The 15126-nt window shown below is 39.1% G+C and overlaps 1 protein-coding gene across 16 annotated transcripts in view; it reads left to right on the top strand.

Moving 5' to 3' along the window:
• Ralgapa1 (Ral GTPase activating protein catalytic subunit alpha 1) overlaps nt 1-15126 on the top strand; it is a 212136-nt gene that overhangs the window by 130904 nt on the left and 66106 nt on the right. For all 16 annotated transcript variants that reach the window (XM_036205956.1, XM_036205953.1, XM_036205958.1 and 13 more), the window contains 3 exons: nt 3872-4006; nt 4564-4747; nt 12787-13648. In XM_036205956.1, coding sequence (XP_036061849.1) covers nt 3872-4006; nt 4564-4747; nt 12787-13648 — 1181 coding nt within the window. The remainder of the gene's footprint in view (nt 1-3871; nt 4007-4563; nt 4748-12786; nt 13649-15126) is intronic.

The following is a 15126-nucleotide window of genomic DNA, read 5'->3' as shown; positions in this document are numbered from 1 at the left end:
TTACTCTAGCCTGCCAGATTAGGAAGTTGCTAGAGACTCTGAGAAACTTACCACCTCTGAAGACAGTCACTGGTTTTTGACAGCTGTTATCAGTGGAAGGACATTTATAATAGATAGAGTACAGGAATATATGAGAAGTATACCTCTGTTGTTGGTGTTTTCTGAGACAGGGTTTCTCTGTGTAGATCAGGCTGGCCTCGAACTCGGAAATCTGCCTGCCTCTGCCTCCCGAGTGATGGGATACAAGGTGTACACCACAATTCCAGGCCTAGAGGCATACTTCTTAAGAAAAGGCATTTCCTCTGCCCTCAGAAAAGTTCTACCATGTGACATTTACCTTAGGCTATCTTTTCCAGGAGGTCTTTAGTGTTCTGTATCCCTCCTCTATATTACCCTCCCATCCCCTACCCCATTTAACCCTTCCTATTCCAGTATTCCTCTTTCCTACCTCTTACTGCTCTGTTCTACCTCCCATCCCTTTTAAAGATGACAAATAATTTACTAAAAACTATAAATATAAAGGAGGAGGAATACATACAAATATAAAGGATATATACATATATATATATATATACATGCATACATACATACACATACATACATGATAAGGAGTGTTTGGAACCATATAAATGTTTTAGACTTTAGACTTTTAAAAGATTTGCAATGGTTTTTCTCCACTGTTTTGCATCCTTATACCTTTCCATTTATCCTTATACCTTAACATTCTCTTCCATCAAGATTTTGTTTGAAGCTTATATATTACACCTAGACAACAAGCTTATGTATTAGACTTAGACAAGCCTCTCATTTTATCTGGTAACTATTAATATTGTTAAGTAAAACACAATATAGACAGGCATTTCTTATGGATGACAATCAAATCACTTACAGTGGGGTCCATACACCTTGCTTAACCATAGGCTTGTAAGAACATGAGTAAACTCTGTATAAGCAAGGAATTTTAGATTTCTGAAAGAATTTATTGTTATTGGTGAATATAACATTGTAATTTTAAACAATCTAGTAGACAGGGGTTAAAAAACAGCTAGCGATATAGTTCACCTGCAGAGCACTTGCCTAGCTTTCATGAAGCCCTGTGTTTGATCCTCAGTACTGCCAGAAAAACAAACAAAAGAAAAAGGAGTAAAGATCGTTTATATGCTGATTTAAAAGGAGAAAAAAACAAACCTATCACTATGCACTTCATAGGGATTGTTGCAGCTTAAACAAACAGCAGATTTTTTGTATCCCCAGTCAACAGAAATAAGAGTTAGGTTATTCACCCACATTCATATAGTTGTTACTACATATGAACCTGAAGAAAGGAACCTATCATTGGCAGATAGATTCCAAAACCTTTCCTCTTTCTGTTGACATCGATTCCAAACTTTGATTTCAGTTCCACATTAGAACATTAATTTCAGGGGGTCATTTAGGTTTGTTATAATGCTGAGGATGGTACGCAAGAACATGGAGGCCATGAGTTCCGATTGGAGAGAAGTTTCCAGAAGAGGAGGAGTCTTTGTTAACTCTTTCCTTTATTCCTCCTTTAGTCCATATGGCTTTATCCCTCTGCAATGTTATAAATGCATTCTCCATACTACAGTGTGTGCCTACAGACTTCACTGTGTTCTTCCTAAAAGCAAGCAGTTATTTATAACCACAGTACAGCTATCAACAGTTAGGGGCTAATATTGGTTTGTTAGTTGTAATCTATAAATCTTACTTAGATTTCACTAGCTAGCTCAGTAATGTCCTCTATAGCAGAAGAAAAGCCCAAACCTGTGTTCTGTTTGTAAATGTACTGTAACATCTTAAACTTTTTTAGTGGACTGGTTTTTCAGCAATTGTTGGTTTATTAGAACATTTCTTGTTCTGATAGATGGCATGTGGTACACAGCTCCTCCAACAAGGCTACAACCTTAATCTTTCCAAACGGTCTCACCATCTGGGGACAGAGTATCATATGAACCCTTCCCATCACCATACATCCTTTCTGTCTTAGGAGTATAGGGAAAGTGTTAGTTTTGTGAGGGTCCACTAGTTAAAACAGGATTAAACCTCAACTTGGAGAGTTTATCTTTGATGATGAACAGACCTAGTTGCTGCCTGATTACCACTTTCATGGCACTATTTATTATTTAGCATTAATTGTGATTTTTAAGTCTAGTACAAAAGATAATTCTGTGTTAGGGTAAAAGTTTTGTGTTTATGGTATCTGTTATTTTAAAAGTTACTGAAAGGTTTTATTTAATAAAATGAGTAACTGCTTTCTACAAGGCTACTAACTGAGGTATTACAAATTAGAGAAGGGGAATGGAGGGATCTGGGGAGATGGCTCAGACTGCAGAGTGCTTGACAAGCAAGCGCAAAGACCCCAGTCCAGATCCCCATCACCACAGAGAGCCAGGCATGAGGGTGCACACCAGCAACCAGTGCTGAGGTAGCAGAAACAGGAGCACTGTCCCGTTAGTCTAGCTGAGTCTGTGAGCAAAGGTGCAGGGAGAGGTTGAGTCTGTCTCAGGTAATACGATGGAGAGCAACTGAGGAGGACACCAAGCATGTACCTCTGGCCTCCATGTGCATATCACACACACACACACACACACACACACACACACACACACACACACACACACATATACAGAGGAAAGTTAGGGATATGGGATGGCCCAGTGTGTAAAGGTACTTGTTACCAAGGTTAATGACCTAAGCTTAGTTTCTGGAATCTGCTTGGTAGAAGGAGAACACTGACTCCCACAAGTTGTCCTCTGACCTCCACAAGCTTCATGGCACACACACTCCCACATGCACATACAAAAATAATAAGTGAACAAAAAAATGGAAAACAGGCATTTTAATATATTTAATTATGTTATTTATTTGTATAGTTACTTGAATGAAGTTATGTTTTCCTTTTTCTTTTGTTTAATACTTAGGATACCAAGCTCAGGATGCTCTGTCCCCTGGCTATACTCTCAACCTCAATGTATATTGCTGTTATAATTAACTAATGGTTTGTGTATCAATATCAGTGTTCATAGTTGAATTTAGGATTTAAGTTTCCTGTAATAAATTCTAGAAACCCAAGAATAACAAAGTGATTTATTGATTATTAATAATCCCTTACTGGAGATTCAGTTGGTAACATGCTCACTTAGCATTGACAAAGCCCTGGCTTTAGTACCCAGCACTGCATAAACCTGGTATGGTGGCACAGGTTTGTAGTCTCAGCTCTTGGGAAATGAAAACAGGAAGACAGGAGTTCAAGGTCATCCATGGCTAATGAATTATTTTTCTTCTATCTGTAGTAAAATACTTGATAAGTGAAATTTAAGGAAAGAATGTGAGACACCTCATCACACCGCATGTGTAGTCAGGGAGCAGACAGCGATGAAGGCTAACCCCCTGCTTTCTTTCATTTTTGTATTCAGTCTTGCACCACGGTGCATGTGGAGGTGCTACCCATGTTTAAGGTCGCACCTGTCCATCTCATCTCCCCAACTTTCCTCTGTGCGTGTGTGTGTGTGTGTGTGTGTGTGTGTGTGTCTGTGTGTGTGTGTGTGTGTGTACATGCACACACGTGTGCATGTATATATGGAAGCCAGAAGTCTGTGTTTGGTGTCTTCCTCAATTGTTCTCTACCTTATTATTTTGAGACAGAATCTCTCAGTCTAGTTTAGAAACTCACAGACATACAGCAATTTGTCTCCTAGGTGATTTGAAGTCCTATCAAATTGATAATCAATATTAAACCATCATAGCTGCTACATCTTAGGCTACATGAGACCCTTTCTCAAAAGGGGGGTGGGGGTGGGGAAAGCCCTTCTCTTCCAAGTTTATATTGATAATCGCTTTATTGTTGTTACAGTTGGTTGTATCATTACTTCTTTGCCTTCTGGACTGGATCATGGCCTTACCTTTAAAGACACTACTCCAGCCAGTCCATGCTACAGGAGCAGAAAATGATAAGACAGAAAAATCTGTCCTCAACTGCATTTATAAGGTAAATCTTCTTGTTTGCTTTATTATTTATTTGATAACCAAGTGTTTTTAAAACTACAGAAATAACATTCAGTATCTGATAATATTTCTGAGTATAATGTTTTCATTATTTAAAACTAGATATATTCTAAAATATACAGACTTTGCTTATAGAACCTAGAAGTAGGTGGTGGCACACGCCTTTAAGCCCAGCACTCAGGAGGCAGAGCCAGATGAATCTCTGTGAGTTCGAAGCCAGCCTGGGCTACAGAGCGAGCTCTAGGAAAGGCGCAAAGCTACAGAGAAACCCTGTCTCAAAAAACAAACAAAACAAAACTTACATAGAACCTAGAAGTAATCATTTATGAGTACTTCTTACATGACAGACTTGCTCCATCACAGAAGTTTGAGAGGGTTAGATTCTGTTGAATATGAGGACCACTGGTTAGATTTCACACATCTTTTTAAGAGTTATTAAATATCACCTTCACTGAAGAGCTAAGATGTAAACTACTCACGTTTTGCCAAGCTTTCATGTCACTAGTGACTGTTTTGTTTCCATATTTTCTTCTCCCTTAGGTGTTACATGGGTGTGTATATGGAGCACAATGTTTCAGCAATCCAAAGTACCTTCCAATAAGCCTTTCTGATTTGGCATCTGTAGATTATGATCCTTTTATGCATTTGGAAAGTCTGAAAGAGCCTGAACCTCTACACTCTCCTGATTCAGAACGGTCTTCTAAACTCCAGCCTGTAACAGAAGGTAACATGAGTTTTCCTCAAGACGATGTTATTGCTTGGGTTCTAACAGGATATGCTTTGAGGCCATGCATGAAAATAGGTTTCTGGTTATAGTCAGTTACCTAACCATGTATTTACCTATTATAAGTTAGTTTTCAGTTTAAGAAATAATTTCATATGTACAATTACTAATATTATATGTGATAATATTCCCTTTATAGTCTGGCTGACTTATACTTAGGAATGTTTTATTGTAGATTTCATAGTATTTTTGAAGAGTAAGAGAATTTTGAAGTCTGACAGGCGCTCAGTTGCTGAGAGACATTTTAGTTCCTCATTTATAAAATGCAGATAATAATATTAGTTTCAGCATGAATTGTTTTGAGTACTGAGATTATATATACAAATCCCTCTGCACAGTTCTTGGTACATAATGAGTTCAGCGTTCAAAATTTTTTTAAATTTTTTTATTTGATTTGTATATGAATATATGCACAGAGGACAGTTGATAGAGTCAGCTCTCCTTCCCTCAGGTGAAGGAAGTTTTTAAGGATGAAGCAAATTGAATTTCCTTTAAATGAGTGGGGACTCAGTAGAGAATTGGTCAGTTTTCATGGGTTTGTAGCCTTTGTTGTTTCTGTTGTTGAAATCCAACTTTAACCTCTGGTGGTCTGATAGGATTCAGGGAGTTATTTCAGTTGTTTTAGATCTGTTGAGACTTGCTTTGTGGATAGAATATGGTCGATTTTGGAGAAGGTTCCATGAGGTGCTGAGAAGAAGGTGTATTCTTTTGTGTTTGGGTGAAACGTTCTGTAGATATCTGTTAGGTCCATTTGAGTCATTATGTCTCTGAGTTCTGTTATTTCTCTATTTGGTTTCTGTCTGGATGACCTGTCCATTGCTGAGAGTTGGCTATTGAAGTCTCCCACTATCATTGTGTGTGATTTAAACTTTAGTAATGTTTCTTTTACAAATGTAGGTGCCCTTACATCTGGGGCATAAATGTTCAGAATTGAGACATCATCTTGGTAGATTTTTCCTTTGATGAATATGAAATGCCCTTCTCCGTCTCTTTTGATTAAATTTGGTTTAAAGTCTATTTTGTTAGATATTAGGATAGCTACACCAGCTTGCTTCTTAGGTCCATTTAATTAGAAAATCTTTTCCCAACACTTCACCCTGAGGTAATATCTATCTTTGATGTTGAGGTGCATTTCTTGTATCCAGCAGAATGATAGATCCAGTTTTCATATCCATTCTGTTAGCCTGTGTCTTTATTGGCAAATTGAGTCTATTGATTTTGAGGGATAATGAAATGAGTTGAATTTACTTAAAATAAGTGAGTAGGGTATTATTTAAAGAATAAAGTCCATGAAGGAATATATGGGAACTCATTAGTGCTAGGATTTGCCCTTCATTTGGGACTAGAAAGAAAAGGAAAAGGAAAGTGAGTTAAAGGAATTGATAAGAGTCATGAAGAGCCCAAGGAAAAATAAACTGTCAAAAACTTTTGGTTGTACTGATCAGTTAGTAAGGTGAGTCTAACATATTCAAAGGAACTATGAATATCTGAATATTGATTTGCAGTTTACATCTGGGGCCCAAGTTTGGTAAAGAACTGCTTTCAGGCATAACTAACAGCTAGGGAGAAAATAGAGTGTTCTTAAGAGGTAGAAGGTAGAAAGTAAAGAAGTGATTCTCAGTTTAGCCCACAGTAGAATATGGATACTCTGGTTCCATCAATAGATGTTGATGGTCTGTCTGCTAAGATTGCCAGAGTTTCCAAGATGCTGCAAGGAAGTCATCTGCACCCATGGTTGAGAACTGCTGAGAGTTGGTGGACTGTGCCAGCAGTTCATACCATGTGTTAGGGGGTAGAATTTCTTCAAATAAGTTTTATAAAGAAGCCCAATTTGTAAAACTTTAAAAAATAAAGCTTCAGTAGACTGGAACCTAGAGGTCCAGTCACCTTTCCAGGAGCTTCTCCTAGGGCTCCTCAAAACACAATTGGATAAGGCTGGAGAGATGGCTTAGTGGTTAAGAGCACCGGCTGCTCTTCCAGAGGTCCTGGGTTCACAGCCATCTGTAATGGGATCAGATTCCTTATTCTGGTCTATACATAAACTATATGGATAAACGGGTCTTTTTAAAAAACACCCAATTAAACTAGGAGGCTGTGGTTAGAGAGTAGGCTGTGAGGAAGAGTTTGGTTTTCTCGATATAGAAAAAATAGTTACAGACGATTAAAAGATTAAAATTTGACCCTATAGAATTGAAGGTATGAAAGTAAAAGTCAAGGAAATTGGTCAACTCCAGCTTTGAGTTGAATATAATTGAATGTAAGTTGCTAATAATTTGTCTAGAGCACAAGTACGTAAAATAATAGGAACATAAAAATTTAATTATTAGGCTGGGCGGTGGTGGCACATGCCTTTAATCTCAGCACTCGGGAAGCAGAGGCAGGCGGATCTCTGTGAGTTCGAGGCCAATCTGGTCTACAGAGCTACAGAGCGAGATCCAGGAAAGGTGCCAAAGCTATACAGAGAAACCCTGTCTCAAAACAAAAAAAAAAAAACAACAAATTAATTATTATTTAGCTCTGAAAAACGTTCTGGGTTGTGTAATAGAACCAAAAATTTACACAATAATTGATAGTAATGAAACACTTTAGATATCACAAAGTATAGTGTTTATTTTACTTAATACTATATAAAATGATGGTTGTTCTTTACATTTAATGGTAACACTCTAAGACAGTATATTTTTAATAGAATAATAAATAAAATTTGCTTATTTATAAAAAGGGTTTTACTACTTTAAAAAAATATGCAGAGTGTGTTTGGGTCAGAGGACACCTTGTGAGACTCAGTTCTGTGCTCTCACTGTGTGGGTGCTCGGATGGAACTTAGTCATCAGGCTTGGTAGCCGTTGTTCTGTCTGCTGAGCCATCTCACCACCACCCTAAAAAGGTAGACTGTGTTTGTGTAGAGTTACTGCAGAGTACAGTAAGTAGAGGAGAAGTTGTCTCCAAGGGAGCTGACTGCTGACACCAGGCACTCCGTTCTTTTGTTCTCTGTGCTAGTTGTCCCCGTGTGAGTCCTCAAAGACAGTGAGTCCACATGAATTCAGCATCATGTAGGACAAGCACAAGGTAGCAACAGGTGACACTACTTTACTCGGGGCTCTGGACTCTGAACTACATGCTGTGGGGTTTGCTGGTTTTTATTGGGGGGCATGTTAGGCAAAAATGACTGATCATTGTGTCCTTGTAAGACATGCTTCATTGTCTTCAAGTACTTTTTGGCCAATGAATTCTAAACATAGAGTGCTCATAATCAGCTCAGTATTGGATTGAAAAGTGATTTGAAAACTATTGGCAGGAGTGACTATAATTATTAAATTTACTGCAGAACAAGGGAAGGTAGTGAAATTGGCTTTTTGTCAAATGGCAGTAGTTTTATTAGAAAAAAAAAAAAAATCATTTGCAAGGCCAGAGTGAAAGGAAGCTCCAGAGATCCATTCTTTCCTAATTATAGTTTCACCTATACGTATTACGCAAAGCTAATATTTAAAGCGTTTGCCAGAATTAACTTCCCCTGCATGTCTTTTACAGCACAGTGAATTGCAGCAGCTTTTGATGGCTTGCTGCTTTTGTATGCCATAATAATCTGTAATTATGGGTTTGCCGCAAATGATGTAGGGCTTGTTTAATGTGACGATCTGAACAGATAACCCTGGCTAGCTGCGTTTATTTAATGAATGCCAGTTACACAGTGCCTTAGAAGCATTGGTATCTCCATTTTGTATTTTCTCACCAAACTGGTTATTTTATAATTTTATTTTAATTTTTAAATTAGAGAATTTTATGTCTTTCTAACTTAGCAGGTAAGTATGAGAGAGATATTTTCTTTAGTTTACTGCTCAAAAATCTAAATAAATCTAATCATCTAATTAACAAATTAAAAGATTTTGATCTTTTCATATATGTGCAAATATCCTGAATTTAGAGAAGCAATGATTTTGCTCATATCTAAATTTGAAATTCATCCTTTAAGTATTTTCAGTGTTATTAATTATAGTAGATTGTAGCAGTTTTTTGTTGCTTGCTGTTTTTTGTGTGGTGCTAAAAGCAGGTGACGAGTATTTAAGTGAATGACTTTTTTGAGTTTTGTGGTTTTGAGCTGGGTCTTATTATGTATTCAGACAAGCCTTGTGCTCCCCCTGCTTCTCCTGTCTCAGCCTACCCACGTGTAGGATTACATACGTGCACCTCCTTGCCCAGCTCCACAGCTCTTTTGAACTAAATTCCCACTGTCTCCTCCTTTAGGCAGAGGATGTATAGGGTAGACTAATGCCTGGGCTTGGGGGCTTATGTTCTACATACAGAATGAGCTGAGCCATTCTTGGGGTGTATTTATAAGCAAGTTCAAAAGAGAAATGTCTAAAAGCTGTATCCCTTATAATGCTGTCAAAATTGAATAGTTTATATTGTATTTATTACTCTGAGCCTTGTACATAAGAGCTTTTAATTCATCTTTACAAGTAAGCCTAGGCTGTTGTTACAGGATAATGTGATTATTATCTGACAATGGTAGAATAACAGGGAAATAGAGTCATTCTGTAACTGTGTAAATCTGAGTAGAGACAAGAACACCAACTCCTCCCCACCCCTCTTATGACAAAGCATCCTCTTTTAGCATGAATACTAATATATCCTTACCAGTGACAGTGCTCTTCCCAATCTTCCTAACACCACTCCAAAACTGGCCTCTACATCAGCCCACCTTAGAGTTGCAGCAGCAGCTTTGTTTTGGTACAGTCACTTCATATCAAGTTTATTACTCCATTGGCACTCGCACAGCTGGGTGTGGTGGCCACATAGGGCCACCTGCCTTCTAGGGGCTACCTACCCAGCACACCCTCTAGGGAACGCCACCTGGGCCGTGGACTCAAATAAATCTTGGAACATGTTTACTTAGTGTTGATTTTAAATACACAGTGCTGGTTACCGTGTGATCATGAAAGATCATGAGACACTACAAAAACCAGTATCAGAGTTTTATTAGGAAGAAGGAACAGGGACAGAAGAGAGCCTGGCCAGGCCTGGGAAGAGACACGTGCAGGAGAGAGAGTGGGGGAGGGGGAGCAGACCAGGAGGGAGAGGAGTCTGGCATTTAAGAATTTCCCTGCACTTGTGCATATGAGCTTAGGGAGCTACACCATGCATGCGCTGATTGCGTGACCGTACTGTGCATATTTGCGCAACCACGCAGCACAGCGCACTGATGATGTAAGATGTAAGACCCCTTACTTAGCTACTGAGCTGCGCATGTTTGGTCATATAGTTGGAATGGCAGAATCCTAACACATAGACTTTTGTACATCTCTATGTTTCCCTCTGAAAATGATAAAGCACTTTGTGTACCCTACAGCCCAACATTTTAGCAGTTGGCTTTGCCAAGTGATTGTCTAGTTTTTTTCCCTCCCTCTTTCTGTCTTCCTCTCCTATCTTAGTTACTTTACTGTTGCTGTGATAAAATGCCAAGGCAACGTACAGAAGGAAAGGTTTGTTTGAACTTATGGTTTCAGGATTGGAGACCATCACTATTATGGCAGGGAACATGGAGGCAGGCAGGCAAGGTGTTGCAACCACAGCTGAGAGCTAACTTGAAATGGCATTTGGAAGCCCATCTCTGGTGACATAATTCCTCTAGCAAGGCCACAACTTCCAATCCTCCCCAAATAGCCTCCACCTGGGGACCAACTATTCAAATGCCCCAGACTTCCGGGATCATCTCATTCAAACCACCACGCCTCCCATGTTCTCTGGACCCTTTCCTCCTTCAGATGCTAATTTAAGACAGCTTGCTTTTCCAGGCCTCTCAAACTACTGTGTTGTCTGAGCTTTATCTCACTCTTTTTTATTCTATAATATTCATATGAATATGAATATACTTAGCTGGTTTCCTTAAAATGAATTAGAGAAGGAAAAAATGTTTTTCACATACTTATAGACTAGACCATATTGATCTACAAAATTTATTTAAAGGTTTTTTTTTTTTTTTTCCTTTTCTTTTTTATCCGGAGCTGAAGACTGAACCCAAGGCCTTGAGGCAAGCACTCTACCACTGAGCTAAATTCCCAACCCCCAAAATTATTTCTTTAATTATTAATTTTTTAAATTTATTATACATACCAACCACAGTTTCTCCTCTCCTCCCGCCCCCCTCCCACTCCTCAGAAAGGGTCAGGCCTCCCATGAGAGTCAACAAAGCATGACATATCAAGTTGAGTCAGAACCAAGCTCCTCCCCACTGCATCAAGACTGAGCGAGGCATCCCGCCATAGGGAATAGGTTCCAAAAAGCCAGCTCATGTACTAGGGACAGATCCTGGTTCCACTGCCAGGGACCAAACAGACCAAGCTACACAACTGTTACCCACATGCAGAGGACCTAGGTTGGTCCCATGCAAGCCCGCTGTCGTCCAGAGTCCTTGAGCTCTCACAAGCTCGGGTCAGCTGTCTCTGTAGGTTTCCCTGTCATGATCTTGACCCCTCCTTGCTTATATAATCCCTCCTCCCTCTCTTCAACTGGACTCCTGGAGCTTAGCCCAGTGCTTGGCTGTGGATCTCTGCATCAGCTTCCATCAGTTACTGGATGAAGGTTCTATGATGACATTTAGGGTAGTCACCAATCTGACTGCAGGGGAAGACCAGTTCAGGCACCCACTTCACTAGCTGGGGTCATCCTTGTTTCTCTGGCACCAGGCTTCTTTCTAACCCCATAATGACACTCTCTATCAAGGTATCTTATTACTCTCCCTCTCCGTCCCTCCCCCAACTCAACCATCCTGATCCCTCATGTTCCCATCCCACACCTTCTCCCCTCTACACCCCCACTCCCAGTTTGCCCAGGAGATCTCTTCTATTTCCCCTTCCCAGGGGGTTTGGAGCTCAGCAGTTAAGAGCACTTGATTGCTCTTCAGAGGACCAGGTTCAACTCCCAGCACCCATGTGGCAGCTCACAACTGTCTACAACTTGAGTTTCAGGGGACCTGAAACTTCCCATGGCAAAACACTAATACACACTAAAAGAAAAAAAAAGTACTTAAAAAATTATAATGCCTAAATAAGTAGATTCATCATCACCCTTTATTTTTTTTATTTGTGTATGTTTTTTGTAAAGCACTGGAGATCAATCTTAGGGTCTTGCTATTGCTGGGCAAATATTTTACAACTGAACTATATCCTCAGCCCATATTTTTTAAGTTTATTTTTATTATTTTTTTAATTATGTGTATATATGTCTCTTAGTGGGTATATACTTGTACGTAAAGTGCCCAGGGAAACAAGAGGCAAATTGTGTCACTTTGGGGTTGAGTTACAGGCAGTTGAGCCTCCTGATTTGGGTGTTGGGAACCAAACCTGGGTCCTCTGGCAGAGCAAGTGCTCTTAGCCAGTGACATCTCTCCAGCCCCCCACTCATGTTTGGAGCTTGGCCTATAAAGTTTCCCTGTGATACAAATGTACACTGTTCACTATGTCGATTCATCCTCATTCTTGAAGTTTAATTCAGATAACACTTTTCTCTGACATACTTGTTATCATCAGTAAAAGCCAGAATGAAATGACATTTAAAGATGCTGCAGACTATGTCTCTAAATCTGGAACGTCTCCATGAGATAAACCTATCAGTCGGATAGATTTCATTGGTTTTTAGTCTGCGTGTTTAGTGTATTCCAGGGAATTGATTTCTGACACTTTTGATCTTCAGAGGTGATCTACATTTAAAAGCTTTTGTTTAAATTGTGAATCCATTAGCTATAGTTTCCAAAGGACTTCCTTATAAAATAAATAAAACTACTTTATCAGAAAAGTTTTCTGTACTCTGCCATTATTCCTATAATAAGAAAGCTAAATTGTATGCATTAATGTTTATTCAGATATTTGATTGTGATGTTAGTAATGTGATAACATCCTCATTTTCTAATATGTTTTGTAACTCCTAGGAAGCAATATTATTCCTACTCATTTGTGGTTTTTTCCTTTTTTTTTTTTCAGTGAAAACTCAGATGCAACAAGGATTGATCTCTATAGCAGCCCGTACTGTTATTACCCATCTGGTTAATCACTTGGGCCATTATCCAATGAGTGGTGGTCCCGCTATGCTGACAAGCCAGATCTGTGAAAATCATGACAATCATTACAGTGAAAGTTCTGAACTTTCTCCTGAGCTCTTTGAAAGTCCCAACATTCAGTTCTTTGTGCTGAATAATACAACCTTGGTGTCTTGTATCCAGATTAGAGCAGAAGAGAGTTTGCCTGGAGGAGGGCTAGCTGCTGGCCTTGTGTCAGCCAGTTCAAATGTTAGAGTCATAGTGCGTGACCTCTCCGGAAAGTACTCCTGGGATTCTGCCATACTGTATGGACCACCACTTGTGAGTAGTGTGTCTGAACCTACAGCTTTCATACTTTCAATGTCTCACCAAGAGAAACCGGAAGAGCCTCCTACATCTAATGAATGCGTAGAAGACATAACAGTAAAGGATGGACTTTCTCTTCAGCTTAGGAGGTTTAGAGAAACTGTACCAACCTGGTCTACAATAAGGGAGGAAGAAGATGCTCTTGACGAGCTCCTACAGTATTTAGGCACTACGAGTCCTGAATGTTTACAGAGAACTGGAATCTCCCTCAATGTTCCTGCTCCACAACCCATATGCATTTCTGAAAAACAGGAGAATGATGTCATTAATGCTATCCTTAAGCAATACACAGAAGAAAAAGAGTTTGTGGAGAAGCACTTTAATGACTTAAACATGAAAGCCTCAGAACAAGATGAACCAACACCTCAGAAGCCCCAGTCAGCATTTTATTACTGCAGATTGCTTCTTAGTATATTGGGAATGAATTCCTGGGACAAACGGTAAGAAGACAGCAGGAGTTTCCTTTTTTTTTTTTTTTTTAAACATTAGTCCTAATCTTCTGATAAAGATTTTAGTCTCGGGCAGTGGTGGCACACACCTTTAATCCCAGCAGTTGGGAGGCAGAGGTAGGTGGATCTCTGTGAGTTCAAGGCCATACTTATCTACAGAACAAGTTCCAGGACAGCCAAGGCTGTACTGAGACTGTGTCTTGAAAAACAAACAAACAAACAAACAAAAATGTAGTCTTTATTCTTATTAAATTCTATCTAGCATGCTGGAGAGATGGCTTAGCAGCTAAGAGTGTACTACTCTTTCAGAGGATCCAAGTTCAGTCGTCTCTAGCATCCTGGTGGGTACCTCATAACTGGGACTAGAGCTCCAGTGAATCTACACCTTGTACAGGCCTCCTTGAGCATTGTATTCTGCACACACACACACACACACACACACACACACACACACACACACACCCATATGCACATAATTAAGAAAATTTTAAAAAACTAGGAGCTGAAGAGTTGTTCCAGTGGTTAGGAGCACTTGTTCTTTGCAAAGGATCCAAATTCTATTCCCAGCACCTACACAGTGGCTAAGAACTGTCTGTAAATCCAGTTCTAGAGGATCCAACATCCTCTTCTAACCTCTGCACCAGGCATGCATGTGGTACATGTGTGTACATGCAGGCAAAACACTCATACATATAAAATAAATCTTTTTTAAAACCCTTTAGAAAGAAAAGAAAACTGTATATTCTATCTACCAATTAGTTTTTTTGACCAACAGGCAAATTGTTTGAGTTTATTTATTTGGTTGATTGAATGGTTTGTTTTTTTTTTTTTTTCAACTGTTGAACCATATTAAAATTGAGGGGAATAAAAAGTAATTTAATCCAGTACATTCTTGACATTTTCACAGTATCTACTAAAACTATATAACTTAGAAATTATAGTCATATAATTGAAAAAAATCAAGTTTTTAATCCTTCATTATAGCCTATCAGTTTTCAGATGAGTACCAGTGTTTTCAAATTTGAATTAAGGAAGTAACTCAAAATTCAGGATCAAATCAAGAAAATAATGGATTGTTTTTCCTCCTCCTATTTTCTTATAAATGTTAAAAATTTTAATAAAAACTTAAAATAGAGCCGGGCAGTGGTGGCACACGCCTTTAATGCCAGCACTCGGGAGGCAGAGGCAGGAGGATCTCTGAGTTCGAGGCCAGCCTGGTCTACAGAGTGAGTTCCAGGAAAGGTGCAAAGCTACACAGAGAAACCCTGTCTCAAAAAACAAAAACAAAAACAAAAGCAAAACAAAACAAAAAACAACAACAAAAAAACCTAAAATAGATACAGGGCATGTTGGTACACACCTGTAATTCCAGCAAAGCCAGCCTGGACTATAAAGACCCTGTCTCCAAAATCAAAACAAAATAACCTGATGATAGGCCTGGGAGTGTAGTACAGTAATAGGGTTCAGTT

This window comes from Onychomys torridus, chromosome 14 (assembly GCF_903995425.1).
Source record: "Onychomys torridus chromosome 14, mOncTor1.1, whole genome shotgun sequence".
In the NCBI taxonomy this organism is placed as follows: domain Eukaryota; kingdom Metazoa; phylum Chordata; class Mammalia; order Rodentia; family Cricetidae; genus Onychomys; species Onychomys torridus.
Note: the sequence above shows the minus strand (reverse complement) of the source record. Positions and strands in the feature narration are given on the sequence as shown.